The sequence below is a fragment of the Streptopelia decaocto genome (assembly GCF_964273445.1).
Source record: "Streptopelia decaocto genome assembly, chromosome: 15".
In the NCBI taxonomy this organism is placed as follows: domain Eukaryota; kingdom Metazoa; phylum Chordata; class Aves; order Columbiformes; family Columbidae; genus Streptopelia; species Streptopelia decaocto.
The window spans coordinates 9,139,694-9,155,474 of record NC_138670.1 but is presented as its reverse complement, the minus strand read 5'-3'; the positions used below and the strand labels follow the sequence as shown (position 1 = coordinate 9,155,474).

Here is a 15,781-nt window from a genome sequence, read left to right as displayed (position 1 = left end):
CCGTTGTCATCCTCTGGTATCTCACTCTTCTCTCTCCCCTGCCTTATGGCTGGCACATCTCATCTTCCTCCTCTTTCAGTTCTCCTGGTGCTTTCCGTGACCATGACAGGTTCCTCATCTCTCCAGTGTGCTCCAGCTCTCTTGGCAGAGATGTCAGACCCTGTATTCCCTGCTGACACTAGCTAACCTGTTGGACTGGGGTTCTTTTAATTCAAAAACAATATCATGTTTAAAAAAATGTGAATGTTGTGATACATCCAAATACATCTCAATGAGTTTGCTCGCATAAGTGTAACTCTGCTACTTGATGGTCTTTCCCATCTCACAATATAAATTAAGAGAAACTATCAGCCTACATTTTAAATTCCACGGCTCGGACTGGCCGTTGGACCATTGTAGTAGTGAGTTTAACCATCAGGAAATGGAGACCTTGGATTGCGTGTTCTGCCATAAAAAGGAGTCTAAACAGCAGATGTGGTTGCGTGATCTGTGTTGTGTGAGTTGTTGCTCATGTTGCTTCCTGACATTCCTGTGGAAAAAAATCAATAGGGTGTGGGGGAAGAAACAAAAAGAAAAATGACCCAGAAGTGCCTTCAGGTTGCCTGATGCACTGCGGTAACTGCAAGTTCTGTTGGAGGAGCTGTGAAGGTATTGCTTCATACGCTGATGGATGCAATCCTTTAGCATTTTAAATTCCGTGGCTAGGACTGGCTGTTGGACCATTATAGCAATGAGAAATAACCATGTTGCTTTTAATGGTTTCATAGCCCCTCTCTTCTGGAGACCTACTGCTGCTGCCAAGCAGTGCTGTGTGACTGAAGTGCTGGCCAAGTCTCCAAACAGCTGGATTTGGCAGAGGTCTGGAGGTGGAAACCAGCGTCGGCAGACAATAGCTGGGGAGCCAGCTCAGGTGGCAGCACACAGCTGCTGCTCCGCTCCCAGCAATAAATCATAGCAGGGACTCGACTTCAGAGCCGAGACTCCAAAACTCTGTCAGTGCAAAAACTCAGCTGTTCCTGCAGTGTGCCTGCCCAGGACACAGGGCAAGTGTGGCGAGGTAGGTTAGAGCGTGGGTGTCTGCAGGCTCCTGATCCATCACCTGATTGCTGCATGGCGAGCAAAGTGCCTGTTTGGCTTGGTGATTATTCTCAGCTGAGTTTGCTCTCTGTACTGTTGCAGAAGAGAAAGCTGCAATTCTTTAGCTCATATATCTGCAGCTTCCTTACCAGGATCAATCTGACATGTTGAACAGATGCACTTTTATTAAGAAAATTCCCTTTTTGTGGGCCCACTTGGGTCCCAGAGGCCCAGCCCAGAGGGCAACATGGTACCACAGCGCAGTGCAGGAGCAGTGGCCAGCAATCGGTGTCTCTTCTCCACTGCAGACCGTGTGCTGGTTCCTGCTCCCAGGGGTGCGTGTCTGATCCTCACCCCAGGGGCTGGCTGCAGGTCACGAGCTGTACCTGAGGCATATGGAATGGGTTGGAGGGCCCCTTCCAAGGTCTGTGCATGCACTGGGCAGCTGGGCACTCAGTGTGGAGCTCTTATGGGTCTAGGAGATGCTCAGGAGTGTCATCTGAATCCAGAGAGGAGCTGAAAGATGAGAGCAGAGGTACCATCTGAGGTTTCCCCTTCACCTCTCCTGCTCTCAGAATAACTTGCTGGACAAGGCATTAAATCTTTCCAGGAGCCCAAAGGCAAGGCAAGCGGTTGTGCAGGAGAACTGCACAGCCCCAGCCAGGAGCCGATGGGTTAACACAGCACCCATGGCGCTTGAGTCACCCCAGGCTTGGGGGACAGCCCAGCATAGAGCAGCTTTCAGATAAAACAAAGTACCTTCTGCCTAGCTGGGCTGCAGATAAAAGATCCCATGGCATTTCTTGTGAAGCCTGGAGGAGACTGCCAGTGCTGAAGCTGAACTCTCTCTGCCAACAAACAAAACTGTCTTTAAACTCTGAGGCTGTGTGTGAGCTATTGTTGGGGACATAATGGCTTCTCTGTTTCCCTGCACAGTCATTGCTCTGCAAACATGCCACTGGTCTCTTTTAAAAGTAGTTGAGTGTAAATCAAGTCCTAGAACCTGGAAAGACATTTCATCCATTTACCTTTTATTGCCCTCAGTTGACATTTGTTTACAGAACAGCACATATAGTAGATTTACATCTTGGTTTGAGCTGCTTTACTTGGAGATGGAAGTCTTTAGCACTCAGACTGAGACTCACATATACAGGGCTTGGATAGCAAATATATATCTCCTAATTTAAATAACAGGAGGGTGAAGTGAGGTGGAGGGGGCAGTGCTTGCTGTTCTCCTCCTTCTGAGAAGAGTTTTGCTTTGGCTGGCCTGGCCTTTTTCCTCTAGTTAGCTCAGTGCTGGCATACTCACTGCTCCCTAATCCTGCTGCTGCTGCAAGGCAGCGAGTGCTGCTCTGACTGCTGGAGTTTGCTCTACTTTGGGCTGTTGAAGATCCGTGGAGGATGGGGCTGATGAATCCACTCTTCAGCCGCAATGCCGGGGATTGGCTTGTCTCTGAGGATGGCAGATGCTTCGGTAAGGTAAAGGGCATCTTGGCTTTTACGCAAGCACAGTGGTCGTGGTGAAAACCTAAAGCTGCACTACACAGGGAAGTTGGTCCCTGAAGGCAATATGATGAATTTAGGTCTTTTTTTGCTGGAGCAATCCTGTAATGGGAAAGGTCAAAGAGTAGCTATTCAAGCTGTGTTTCATGAACTGCCAGTCCCAATATGATGGCAGTGACTCTTCATCTCCCCAGTAGCTCTCGACTCGTACTGGTGTATGTCTGGAATACGCTCACTGGAGAGCTCCTTGGTGTCCTGGTGCTTGCTCACAGATGAACTGTAACCCTGTGCACCCCAGGAGCATCTATGTGCAGGACTGGGAAACATGGAGACATGAGCACTGGCCATCACCCTCTGAAACTGGCAGGTTGATTGGAAAGGTGCTCTGGCCAAGGGCCCTGGGCAGGAGGGTGTGCTGTGCTCACCCTGCGGTGTGCCAAACAGCTTTGGCCAAGGTTGCTCGCTAGTGACTAAGGTGTGTTTTGCACTGGTCGTTGACAACCTTCTGGACAGACACTCCTTCATAGACAGATTATTTAAAAGCAGATTATACGAAGTTAAACCTCTGAATTTTTCCTCTGTGAGGATGATGCGAGTCATGACTAACATCAACTATGTTCTGCTCCTTGGATTTCCATTCTCACTGCTGCTTTTTGGTGTATGAGGTTACCTACCTGCTATAAGACAGGTTCTTACTCAAGTGATAGTTTGGGTCCTTTTCATTGCTGGTACTGTAACACTTCAGAGCTCTTATCAAAAGGCTCCTAGGAGTCCCTGGGGTGCTCAGTGAAGTAGATCGCTCTGCAAACAGGATGGCAATAATAGGTAAAGGGGAAGCTGGTAAAAGCTTTGGAGTTGTTAGAATGGTTGTTCTGCACAGAGATAGCAGGGGCATAAAGAAATGGCACCAGCAGTGCCCACAGAAAAGGTCTTGATATCATTCTGAGTGAGGAAATTTGGGAGACCACCTCTGTGAGAGGTTCAGGGGAGGAGGAGCTGCTCACTGCCCACGGCTCAGAACTCATGGAAACCTGATAAAAAGCAAGGGCTGTAAAGATGGGAAGAATTCATATATCCAGCCTCACCATGTGGCTGTGAAGTAAGGAGGAAGAGGTCGACACAAAGGGCTGCTCACCTGCCTGCCTTCAGAGTGTGGGCAGGATGCGGTCCTTGACTCCATCACATTACAAAGGAGGTGAAGGGGCTGCCAGCGTGCGTTGGAGGGGAAATCCAGTAAAAAGTCTCTGATTGCTATTGCTGACTTGATTTGGGAATTAGGTAAAATCCAATCTGACATTGGCCCCTGTCCTCCTAAGCAGAGCAGTAACTTAAATGCCTGCTGAGCATCTAAAATCCTCATTCTCGAAGAGCAATTGGTTGTCCTGTCACCACTGAAAGGTAATGGTACACGATATCTTGAACATCCCCTCCCCTCTTGACATTCTATTTCACTTCAAAGCAGAAGCATCACTCTGATGTAACTGTTAAGGCCAGAACTGGGCTCACACCTTCCCTGCCAACTCCTTCCCAAACTGCCCTGCCATGGGCAGAGCTGTCATCTGCCCGGGGGCAGGGGGGAGAACAGTGGATATGAAAGAAGGTAGAAGAAAACACTGCTCTTGTGCCTGATCATCTGCTCCCTACTCCCCATGTCCCCCAGAAGCAGCAAGGCTGATGATCCTTTTTCTTCCCACAGGAAGATGAAGCAGCGCTATGTGGTGACCGGAGTGCTGACTGCAGCCCTGTTGGGGCTCATCTTGTTCCTGGTTCTCTTCTTTGGGCTGCGCACTCGCTTGGAGGACACACATATTTATCAGAGGGCGGCTGTGGCTACAGATGCGGGGCAGTGCTCAATCATTGGAAGGTGCCTGCTGACCGTGCCATGACTCTTGTTATCTCTGACAGCTTTTCCGCAAGACAAAACTGTTGTTTCCTTGATATCCAGGTGCAAGCCTGGTAGTTGCCCAGCACAAATGTTCTCTAACCTCACTGTAGAAAGAGGAGGCCATAAAAACCCCTGAGTTTTTAGCATGCCTGACCAATGTTCCTGCAGTTGCTCAAAGACAACATAGCAGGCAAAGTTTCCCTAGATGCGTGAACAAGGGGAATGAGAGATGCTTTTCAAGCTCCTTTTAAAAACCATTTATTAAGCTGTTTCCCAGTTGTAGATGCAAGTGCTGCAGATTTCAGGCTCCTCAGAGAGTTGTCATTTCTCATGTCTAATGAATGTGTCTGGGATGTCTGTCCCCAAGTGTACTTTGACACATCTTGGTGTTTTTGAGGTAGTTTGGATGTGTGTCTAATGAGGACTGATGTGGTCTGCATCTAGATTGTTAGGATCTACTCTCTGAGGTGACAGGAGCTCAAAACTTCTGTTCCTGCGGAACCTATAGACTGGGTGTGCACATATGTACATTACAGAATCTGTTATAGCTGCTCCGATGAGATAGCTCCACCGCTGACAGGTAGCTGAGACACTGTAACATGTCACCATATGATGCCTTCTCTTCTGCTGCACAGGGACATCCTTCAGCAAGGAGGATCAGCAGTGGATGCTGCGATTGCAGCTCTGCTTTGTGTAGGACTCATGAATGCTCACAGCATGGGCATTGGAGGGGGCCTCTTCTTTACCATCTACAGCAGCACAGGTAAGGGACAAGGCCATACACATCTGGGACAGTTTGAGAACTGTTTATCTAAAGCAGGTGATTTATCCTACCTGAGCAAAGATAAGAGACTGACTCCCACCGCTTCTGGGGAAACAGGCTGTCCTCAAAATCATTGCCAAGAAACAGGCTCACATTGATCAGACTTCTTCAGCAGAGACCACACCTGTGTGTTGAGTCCAGAGCTAAACATCATCTTCCTTGCTCTGTCATTAAAGGAAAAGTGGAAATCATTAATGCAAGAGAGGTGGCTCCAAAAAGAGCATCGGAGGACATGTTTGGGAACAACACACAGCTCTCTCTGAAAGGTATGGCAAAGGCGGTTTTGTTGGTTAGGTGGGACCGCATAGCTCCAACATTACCTGTTACTGAAATGTCTGAATTAGGAATTTCTTTTGGTTAGGTTCTTGCATATCTACAAGATTTCTCAACTAGAAATGTCCTCTGCTTTACACAATCTGCAAGCACAGACTGTGTCCTCTCTCTGTAAGTTGTTCTCCTCTGGGGGACTGGAAGCTGCAGGCAGCTATGATAGCTTCCATGTTCTGAGCAGCTTTTCTCCGGTACAGAGCCAACTGAGGGGAAATGACCCAAAAACCTGAGTTACCAGCAATAGGACAGATGTGTTTCAACAGTCCAGAATACGTATGCAGAAATGTGAGGCCAAATAATTCTATTAGTATTGTATGCATAAGCTGAGCTGGTCATAGTACACATAATCCCTGCCTAAAAACAGGTCTGACAGAGAAGCCTGCTCTAGCTCCTAGTCCACTAATCGCTTTATTTTCTTGCTGTGGAAGACTAATACATGCTTTATCTGCTCCAGGAGGACTGTCCATTGCTGTTCCAGGAGAAATACGTGGGTATGAACTGGCTCACAAACGTCATGGCAAACTGGCATGGAAAGACCTGTTTCTACCCAGTATCAAGTTGGCAAGAGAAGGATTCCCTCTTGGGAAAGGACTTGCAGCAGCCATCAAATCAAGAGAGAAGTCAATTGAAAGCAATCCCTCACTGTGGTAGGTAGAGCAGTCTCGCTGTGGCAGGTAAAGAGGTTGCTGTTCTGTGCAGAGAAATTTGGGGTGACTGCATCCTAGCTGAGGAGCCTCTGTGCTTGTGTAACGTAGTGTCTGTGAGGAGTGTGCCTCCCCTCCAGTGACCATACTCACTGTACCTGCTGGTACACCTGAGAGTGCTAAATCATGTGGCAAATATTAGGAATGTTCAGTCCTGACCTTTAAAGGGAAATAAATTCTGCTCTCAAAGTTCATTTGTCTGAGTAAAGGTGGAATTAGAGTACATGCTGGGATAAATCTGTCAGATGGCAATGTATTTTCTGAATCCCCAGCTTTTCCTCATGCTCTAGGTGCACTAAGCTAATCTGACCCGCATTGGGGGCAATTGCAGAGTCCCCTTATTTGCTGTCAGGCAATGGGAATTTGGGTCATCTCTTACTCTGTGGTCAGCCTCCCTCAAGCAATTCCTCTGACCATCCACTCTGGGCAATAGCTATGAACAGGAAGGGCTTTAAATGCTCTTCTACTTCCTCTTACAGTCAAACCCTTGGTGTCTGTGCCTCCCTGGAGATCATGCTTAATCCTCTCTTTCCCTCAAAATCTCTGCCAGCTGCAGGTGGGTTTCCAATCCAATTGGGATGTACAGCCTGGGCCTGTCTCCTGTACTTCCATCTGGCAGGTCCATGGCAGCACATTCATGATCTGTGATGAGGGAGCTAGAGAGGAAACTATCTACCTCGAAGTGCTCTGACAAACAGGAATTAAATGCATTCTCCTGGACTCGCTGGAAGCTGTGAGCCTCATAGCTTCATAGTCTGTGCTCTGAACTGAGCTGCTTGAGGTCCAGGACGATGGCCCCTCCTGGGCATCTTGAGGCAGTTGTTGGCCCTTTGGGCAGGTAGGGAGAGCAGCCTGCCTTGGTGAAGAAGATTGACAGTTCCTCCTGAAGGCTTCACTGAGCAAACTCTGAGCGATGTGGAGTCCCAGGTCAGAAACCACTGTTCACTTTTATGTCCCAGACCAAGATATCAGGACCCCTGGGGCTCAGGCAGTTTCTCTTCTCCTCAAGAAGCCTCTAGCATGAACACTCAAATATTGTGTCAGCTGGTACAGGTACACAGAGTTTTGAACTTGTCTCTCAGATCTGATCTTGTCAATCTCGTTTCTCTGTTAGTGAAGTGTTCTGCAGAGGAGGGAAAATTCTGCATGAGGGCGATATCGTCAAGATGCCTAAACTAGCCAACACATACGAGACTATAGCCAGTGAAGGAGCAGATGCGTTTTACACAGGAAGCCTGGCGAAACAGATCATCGATGACATCCACAGTGTAGGTGAGAAACAGGACATCTGTCCAAAACAGCGTGAGTGACCTGCCTGCTGCGGCTCAGCATCCAAGGAGGAGCTGGTGACCTGCAGAAGCCTTGGAAGCGGGTCCAGCCTGCTGCCTGAAATGCCGCCTCTGAGATCTGTGTCAACAGGACACCCAAGAGAAGCCATTAGCGCTTTAATGGATGAAACTCAGAAATGGATAGTAAATACTGTGCATTTCTGTCTAGCAAGTCTCTGTGTTTCTGGATAGAGCTGAGCAGATACACGCTGTTTACAGAGCCTGAATCCCACAGGTTTCTGCCTAGAACAATAACATACCTGATCCTGTAAAGACTGAACTTGTTTAATCTCTCGGTGCCACTAGATGGGGGTAGTATCCTGTCCTGACTAGCTAGCACTGGCTAGCTTCGGTCAGCCTCCTGTGACTAAGTCATTTACTGGCTCGGTTTATTTATTACTTTATTTTTATTTTACTGTCTTCCCCTTTCTGATAAGAAAGACAATGGAACATACAAATTATTCTGCTTGTGGGGTAGCACAAAGCGTCTGCACCCAAAAGCTGCATCCTCCTCCTGTAAGCAGGACTCTTAAGGATGTTTTGTTACCTGACATTGCTGGTGACCTTTGTAAAAAAGATGGATCACCAGATTTCTGGCTGCCGTAAATCAGCCCAATTTCAAGCTTAGGCTATCTGAGCCCCAGCGGGATCTATCAAGGAATAAATTAATCTCCGCGGTGCACCCATCTTTGCTCTCTTTACCTCGCAACTTTTAGGGTTTGTCTGTGTTTGCTCTGGTCTTTGCTGTGATGCATGGTGATGGACTATTACTTCTTCTGCCCACCAGAGATCATACAAACCAACATCTATAGTTTCCTCCTCTTTTTCCAGGGGGCATTGTCACTTTGGATGACCTGCGGGACTACAACGCAACAGTAATCGAAGACCCCATACAGCTCACGCTTGGGGAATTTACCCTCTACACACCTAGTGCCCCCCTGAGCGGCCCAGTGCTCGCCCTCATTTTAAACATCCTGAAAGGTGAGAGTGCCCTGACTGGTGCCTGGTGAGCAGCAGGAGCTGGCAGAGCCGTGAAGACACCACCTTGCTTGTTGTGGGAGCTGGGCCTCCCTTGGGAGCGCTCCAGCAGGAGAGAAGTCTGAGACCCCAGGAGGGATCAGAGATGCAGAAACATTCCTCTTCTGCTGCAAACTTAGGGGTGTTACCTTCCTACTTGAAATACAGGTGTGAGAGGAAAAAATATGCTCCCAACTGGGGCACTTCCCTGGTACTTGCATGGGTGGAAACTAATTTGTACTTGAGGCTTCTTTAGAAACCCTGCCGATGACTCCCACAGTGCTCAAAACTACTGTCCATGCGGAGACTGTACAGTCCAGAGACTGCATCTCTATAGAAACTGGGTTTCAAGATTACACCGTTTGACATAGGTTGATTAGCAGTCCATTGCCCGTGTACTTTCCTTTGTGTTCACAATTGTTTGTCTTCTGTTGCCAGGATATAATTTCTCTGCTGACAGCATCAAAACCACGGAGGAGAAAGGTTTGACTTACCACCGCATTGTGGAGGCATTTCGCTTTGCCTACGCCAAGAGGACTTTACTGGGAGATCCAAAATTTGTCGACAATACAGAGGTACCTGGCAAAAGCCTTTTCTTTTTGCAACACCAAGGTTGAATGGAACATGGCTTAAAGTTTTCGGGTGACTAAACTTTGTCAGGGATGCTCTGCGCCACCTGCTATTGACAGGCGCTGAAGTATGTCTGATCAAAATGTGAAGTCCTGTGTGACTCATGATTGAGCTGTGAGGGATATAAATGGAGGAAACCTTCTTACTGTAAGGAAAAGCAGAATCCTCAATTCACCAGAAGTGCTTGAGTATATTTAGGGCTAACCCTCCTTGTGTTCATAGTGTTTGAAGCCTTATTTATTAGGTGACATTTCCAGCATCCTTGTAGCTCTCTAGCCACAGTCCTACCTATAGTAAATGGACTTAAGATGGGAAGGGGTGAGGCAGAAATCCTCCTTTTCCCAACTTTGCACTTTGTGCTTTTACTTCTGTGACTCTGCAAAAGCAGCAAATCTAAGCCTGGCTTGGCTTGATGGACACAAATTTGCAGCTTACAAAGCAATGATCAGAGCTTGCCTTGGCCTAGTCCTCTCAGCCCCATCCCTTTCCTCTCATCCCTGAAGCAGGTGTAACACTGCTTGCCTGCACCTTACAGCAGTGTTGAGGACAGCTTTCCATAGATGTACAGTAATGGATGCTGATTAACTTCCCACACAAAGGGGTGCACTGTAACAGCTGCTTCTGTGACTGCTTACAATGCTCTTTGGTACAATGTCCATCTTTCAAGAAGGAGGAAAGCCCCTGCTGGAAAGCAATAGCCTCCCTGCTGGGATTTGCCACTCTTCCATGGTCTGAAGTATTGGATATCAGCCTCATAGCTACATGCCTCTTAAACTTAATCTGCTGAGTAACTGCATTGGATTTCTCTGACAGGCAATCAGGAACATGACGTCGGAGTTCTTTGCGGATAGTCTCCGGGGGAAAATCACAAACATCTCCCATCCAGTTGACTACTATGAGCCAGTATATTACACTGGAGATAATGCCGGTACATCCCACATCTCCATTGTGGCTGATGATGGCAGTGCTGTGTCCGCCACCAGCACCATCAACCAATAGTATGAGCTCAGACATTACTTCCATGTGGGCCTTTGCCATCTTCCTAGTGGTGGTTCTGTGGTTGGTATAAAACGTCCCTGAACTGTCACCTCTCTGGCGGGGTAGCGATGGGTAGCACCGATGATGGGCACTTCTGCTGAGCTTGCAGGTCAGTTCTTAACACTGAGGCCTGTGTGGCTGGGTCAGAGGACAAAATATGTCCCCTCTCACATTGGGTTCACCCACCAGGAAAACATTCACTGCATCTGGATCTTCTCATAAGCACTGGTATCGCTGCCGGCTCTGATTTCCCAGGCATCTGGAAGGAATTTGAGCTAATACAGCTGGCCTGGAAGTGCAGTGTTTGACTTCAAGTGCTGTCAGGAAGAGCTGTGCTCTGTATGTATGGCCTGAAGCTGGGGCGGTGAAGGTTCTTTTTTGTCTATAGAAAATGGCTCCAGCTTGACACATCTAAGCAAAACCCCATTTGTTCCCGATGTGCCTGCCTTTGAGTTGTGCTGCCTCTGAATGGAGCGCAGGGCTGCCCAGCTGGGAGGGGAATTGTTTGTACTTCACTGTTGTGCTGTTTCTCTCCTTGGGGTCTTTGCAGGGGAGTTGCAGAGCAGGGCTCTGGGCTTCCTTTCCTCTTTGTGTATGTGTGTATTCATGGTATAAATTACTTCCTTCCCCCAAGAGGTGACAGAATGTTCTTTACAACAGGAGAGAGGGGAGATTTACTCCAATCAAATCCCAGGTTTCACACTGCAGTAATTTGCGTGAACCTCTTCCTGGATTTGCTCTGGTTTTGACATGTCTGCATCAACTTGTTTTGTCTAGCTTTGGCTCTGATGTGCGATCCAATGTGAGTGGAATCATATTTAATGATGAGATGGATGACTTCAGCTCGCCTTACATAATCAATGGATTTGGGATCCCTCCTTCTCCAGCAAATTTCATAGCACCAGGTAGCTGTAAACTACCTTCCTGGCTCGGACTTTTGGCTATATCTTGCATGCTAATGCTGTGGTGTCTGCAAGGTGGGCTGCAGCACAACTACGATCAGGCACAGATCTGAGGCTTTTTCCAGGGGACAGGGATAGTGGGATCCCCAAGGGCTGACCAAGGCACATGAGCTTAGTCAGGAAGGTGGATACAGAGGCTCTGGGTTTAGACACGGAGCAGAAGCTGGTAGTTTGCAATCTGCAGGTAGAAAGCTGAACCTCTGTTGCATCTGTGTCCCCAACAGGTAAACAGCCGATGTCTTCTATGTGCCCCTCCATCTTGGTGGATAAAACAAAGAAGGTCAGGATGGTGGTTGGTGCTTCTGGAGGAACAAAAATAACCACAGCAACAGCACTGGTATGCGATGATGTGGGCAAACTGGGGACAAGGCCGAGGCCAAACAAGGTGGGGGAGAGGAAGTGTTGGGGGTAAGGGGCTCAAGTCTCTGCCTGTGATGTGACCATGGCTGTGGCTCCCTGCCGTGGGCTGTGGGCCGGGAGGTTCTTGCCCGAACTTCTGAGGGCCCCATCTCCAATGCCAACTCCTGCCAGAGCTACAAAGGGTCTCTTACTAAATTACTTCCTTCAGTGATTCCAGGTCTTTTCCTTTGGCAAGTTGTTCTTACCACTTGTGGTGATTTGTGACCTGTTTAGCTTTGACTTCTGTTCTCTGGATCTCCATTAACTAGTCTCTTTGTCTAGTTTAGAGCCATTCCTATCCACCATCCTCAGCTTTGGATGAAAGTCACACAGAGAGGCTAAATAAGAACTTAGGCGAGGTGCAGCATCAGGCTCTCTGTGAACTGCTGTGGCAGCCGCTCAAGTGCCCAGACAGACCAGAAGTGACTGCAGGAGAAAGCTGCCTCCTGTGCCAGCACACATGGCAGGTCGGAGCGCCGGGCTGGATGTTCCTTTCTGGCTGAGGCAGAGGAGAAATCTCCATAAAAACCGCTACAAGCAGTTTTCTAAGCCCTTGATCCTGAGGCTCTTTTCACTTGCCAGCAGCTCCAACCTGCAATTTAAGCTTGTAAAGATGGGCCGAACTTAAGGAAACCAGTTGCGCAGTAGCAGGAAGGTGTAGCTATGTGTTTGCTGAGGTAACTGCTGTGCATCTAAGTGCTAGCTTAATCACAGTGGCATAAATCTAGCCACAATAGTTTGAGGACCTGATCCTTTTATTAGGTTAATTTTAGTAACTAAAGGTTTCCTTGTGTGGGAATCCTCAGCATACACGAGATGACTTGTTGCAGTGGTGTTTGCTTTGGCAAGAGAGGGACTGGTGAAAGCAGCAGGAACGAGGAATTACTGCTTTTATGTGCTCTGGTGAACGTCCTTCTGATATCTCTGCTTATTTTGCTACAAGGGTCAGGCCTCTTTGAAGGCAAGTAACTAACATTAAGGCATTTTGCTTCTCACAGGCAATCATGAATTCCATCTGGTTTGGTTATGATGTGAAGAAAGCAGTGGAAGAGCCCAGAATTCACGATCAGCTGTTTCCCAATGTCACGGAGCTCGAGGAGCAAATAGAGGAGGTTTGTCTAGCTGGAGTCTGGGGTGCGCGTGAATTTCTTGTATGATGCTGGGTTCCTATTGTCGCGAAGGCATGCGCCTCTGGAAAATCACGAAGCTTTGCCAAATATTCCTAGGCGAGCAGTATTAAAGCTGGCACAGGTCAAGTACTGGGTCACAATGAGCTGTTCAAAGTGTACCTTTAGTCTCAGTCACATGGATTTAAGGCCTAGCATGTTCAAGCACGACCTACATCTGAAACTGATGTTCTGTATCTCCTTGCAATGTTGTTTGGCTCAAAGGACTTAGAAAATAGCAAACCCCATCAGAGCCTGAACCATCCAGCAGTCTAAATCCAGTGACTCTCAGAAATCCCTTGAGCTATTGTGCAATCTCCTGATGGATCCCAAAGCGCTGGCACAGAGCTAGAGAGGGAGGATGTGCAGAGGAACCTGAGAACAAACTTGAAAATGTTTTCAGAGCGAAGGTCTCTGTGCTGTTAGTCTGAGAGCTGATGGCAGGATCTGCCTCGCTCTGCCTGCTGCTCGTGTGAGCCCGCAGCTTCAGTCACCCTGAGGAGTTACACATCCCAGAGGACTGAGACAGGTGTGGTCTTTGTACATATCTCAACCCATCTCTCTGTATTAGCAAAAACTGCATAAGGCAGTTTTCATCAAACTATACAGAAGATCCTCCTTTAATAAGTTTCTTGTTAAAATAACAGCTGAGATACCTGCCTGCACCAGGGAGGATGCCCTGCACTCTACAAGTCCTGTGTTTTCCCTAGTACTCAAACTGGATCCATCAGTTCTGGTGGCTCGTATACGAATATCTGAGGCAGAATGCTCTATGACCAGGAATAGTATCAAAAGCCCACACTGAGTGACACAAATGCAACATCTTCTCGATTCCACCTCTTCAAAAGCAGGACACCCCAGAAAGCAAAGAGAAGAGGAGGAACAGCGTGTAGTTTTAGGAGACCTACCTAAAGCAGGCACTGAAAGGTTGGGTAGTCATGGAGGATGCAGGCTGCAGACTACAGCATGTGTGCAGTTTCTCTGTCCTTATTCACTTCTGCATTCCAGGCTGTAGAAGAACAACTACAGAAGAGAAAACACGATACCACACGGGTGAGCGGCGGTGCGGTTGTGCAGGCCATTCTCAGAACCGATGACGGATGGGCTGCAGCCTCCGATTCCCGGAAAGGCGGCTTCCCTGCAGGCTACTGACGTGGCTCAGCTCCTTTTTTCAGTGTCTAGTGAGACACTGAGGTGTGTTTGGGGGGAAGATCCTTTAGGTCTGCAACTCAGGGACTTCTCACAGGAAAGAGAACAAATTTACTTGTGGTTCTGTTGACAGAGCTGGGACAGTTTTCTACAGCCATGACAGAAGTGCCTCATGCCACAGCAGTCTGCTAAGACAGGCGCGTCTCCCAGGACGTGCAGTACTTACTTGAAGAGTCTGTTCTGCCTTGAAGAGTTTGTTCCCTGCCTCCTCTCCATCCTGTGAAGACAGATTGGGTACCCAGAGTTTCCAAAAAGGTCCAGCTCACCCAAGCTGCAGGAAGTGTTTCCCTTGCACAACGTCAGCTATAAGGAATGTCCCTGTCACTGCTAGAGATGAGATTTGTTTCTTGTTGAGTAGATGGGGGTTGCAGGACTCTGGGTTTTCAAAGCTACAAACTGATAGATCTGTGCCATGACAGGAAGCCCAGCTCGAGCCCGGGGTAAGTCTTCACAAACTCATCACTCTTTCTTTTAACAGAAGATGTTTCTGATTTTCACTTCACTTGGTTGTTGGAGATGAGTGGGTAAATGGGCAAACGGCTTCAAACTTTTTTATATTTCTGTTGAGAAGGTCTAAAGGGAAGATGCTACCTGTAAAACTCTGAGCACAACTAAAATAAATAAATATGGAGTCACAGATTTTTCTTGCCTGCACAGTTGCTACTGTGAAACGTAGGACATGTGAGTCTGCATGAAAGAAGCTCTCCTGAGATTTTTTTTCTTTCTTCACTCCTTTGATGAAGCTATGATTGAAAATAACAGTTACAGTTACATAGCTAAACATAGCTATACAGTTACATAGCTAAAACAAGCTTGTTTTTCTCTAGTTTTCTTTTTACTACATCATACTGCAGGCCTGAAATACCAGAGCTGAGGAGGTGAAAGCTCTAAAAAAGGGCATGCTGCAGATACTCATTTAAAGGTAAGTTACCATTAATCAGACCGTTAATGACCTCTTAGAAATCCATGTCTGATATGGAACAGCTATGAGCAACTGTACCTGTGTATGAGAGGGCTTTTGTGTTCAGCTGCCAGCATGAACTAATACATCACACTAGATAGACTTAGCGTAAGATGTTTCAGGATGTTGTCAGGCTCTAGGGGTGTTTATGAAGTCCTTGAATCACAACTAACAGTAACTGAACTCATCCATTTGGCTTATTGAAACTTCCTGTCAGTTTGTAAGAACCTTAAAATACAGAATGTGTTGAAGAGAAAGTGAAAGGCTGAACTTTAAGGCATTGGGCAAATTCTTTGCTTTGTTTCTGGAATTGAGGAGAGTCTAGTTTCAAAGAATAAAGTGCTAGCTCATCAAAGGGTCACAACTTCACATACGTATTTGCTTATATAATTCCCCCTGAATGAGGAGCTTTTACCAAAAGTTGCCTGAGATGTGCTCTGTGCTTCTCCTTCCTGATGTGTTAGGTGCAGCTAAGGCAGTGGTTGTAAATAACCTGGAGTCCTTGTGTTTCTTTAAAGAATGAGATTGGTTTGGGGCCAAACTTGTATCTTTTTATTGCTGAACTGAGACTCCGACTTTTCTACTTCTTGTACTCCGTGACAGATGTCACTGGGTGGTACGCTGCTGTTTCAATCCAGTTTGCAGGGCATTTGAGGGAGCTTTGATACAAGTTTGTGCATGGAGCAGCATCAGCTGCTATTTGTTAGAAATACCTCGCCCTTTGGACTTAGGACTAGCTGAGCTCTTTC

The 15,781-nt window shown here is 47.4% G+C and overlaps 1 protein-coding gene and 1 long non-coding RNA gene across 4 annotated transcripts; one reads left to right on the top strand and one right to left on the bottom strand.

The window, feature by feature from the left end:
- Positions 1 to 1,329: 1,329 nt before the first annotated feature.
- Positions 1,330 to 13,868, bottom strand: LOC309446372. The gene is made up of 3 exons (XR_014185451.1): positions 13,771 to 13,868; positions 3,255 to 3,381; positions 1,330 to 1,593 (listed from the first exon to the last, which is right to left on the bottom strand). It is a non-coding gene; the product is annotated as an uncharacterized lncRNA (long non-coding RNA).
- On the top strand, positions 2,495 to 14,710 carry GGT1 (gamma-glutamyltransferase 1). Of its 3 annotated transcripts, none has more exons than XM_082066057.1 (13): positions 2,495 to 2,556; positions 4,277 to 4,444; positions 5,101 to 5,228; positions 5,465 to 5,554; positions 6,073 to 6,265; positions 7,437 to 7,594; positions 8,482 to 8,631; positions 9,106 to 9,242; positions 10,111 to 10,295; positions 11,113 to 11,240; positions 11,522 to 11,634; positions 12,695 to 12,808; positions 13,871 to 14,710. In XM_082066057.1, the coding sequence occupies exons 1-13, from the start codon at positions 2,510 to 2,512 to the stop codon at positions 14,012 to 14,014; spliced, it is 1,755 nt and encodes a 584-aa protein (XP_081922183.1). In that variant the 5' UTR covers positions 2,495 to 2,509; the 3' UTR covers positions 14,015 to 14,710. The 3 variants fall into 3 exon arrangements, 2 of the variants coding, with proteins under 2 accessions (XP_081922183.1, XP_081922182.1); XM_082066056.1 differs by lacking the exon at positions 2,495 to 2,556 and having other exon boundaries at positions 3,874 to 4,444; positions 13,871 to 14,056; positions 14,145 to 14,710; XR_014185450.1 differs by lacking the exons at positions 2,495 to 2,556; positions 11,522 to 11,634 and having other exon boundaries at positions 3,874 to 4,444; positions 13,871 to 14,007.
- Positions 14,711 to 15,781: the final 1,071 nt, after the last annotated feature.

What these genes read in the sequence shown, in the direction of transcription:
- GGT1 (XM_082066057.1), top strand. Translation starts at nt 2,510, where the DNA reads ATGCCGGGGATTGGCTTGTCTCTGAGGATGGCAGATGCTTCGGTAAG. An exon ending in CGATGACATCCACAGTGTAG is followed by an intron (nt 7,595 to 8,481) that starts GTGAGAAACAGG and finishes CTCTTTTTCCAG; the next exon opens with GGGGCATTGTCACTTTGGAT. An exon ending in TCGAGGAGCAAATAGAGGAG is followed by an intron (nt 12,809 to 13,870) that starts GTTTGTCTAGCT and finishes TCTGCATTCCAG; the next exon opens with GCTGTAGAAGAACAACTACA.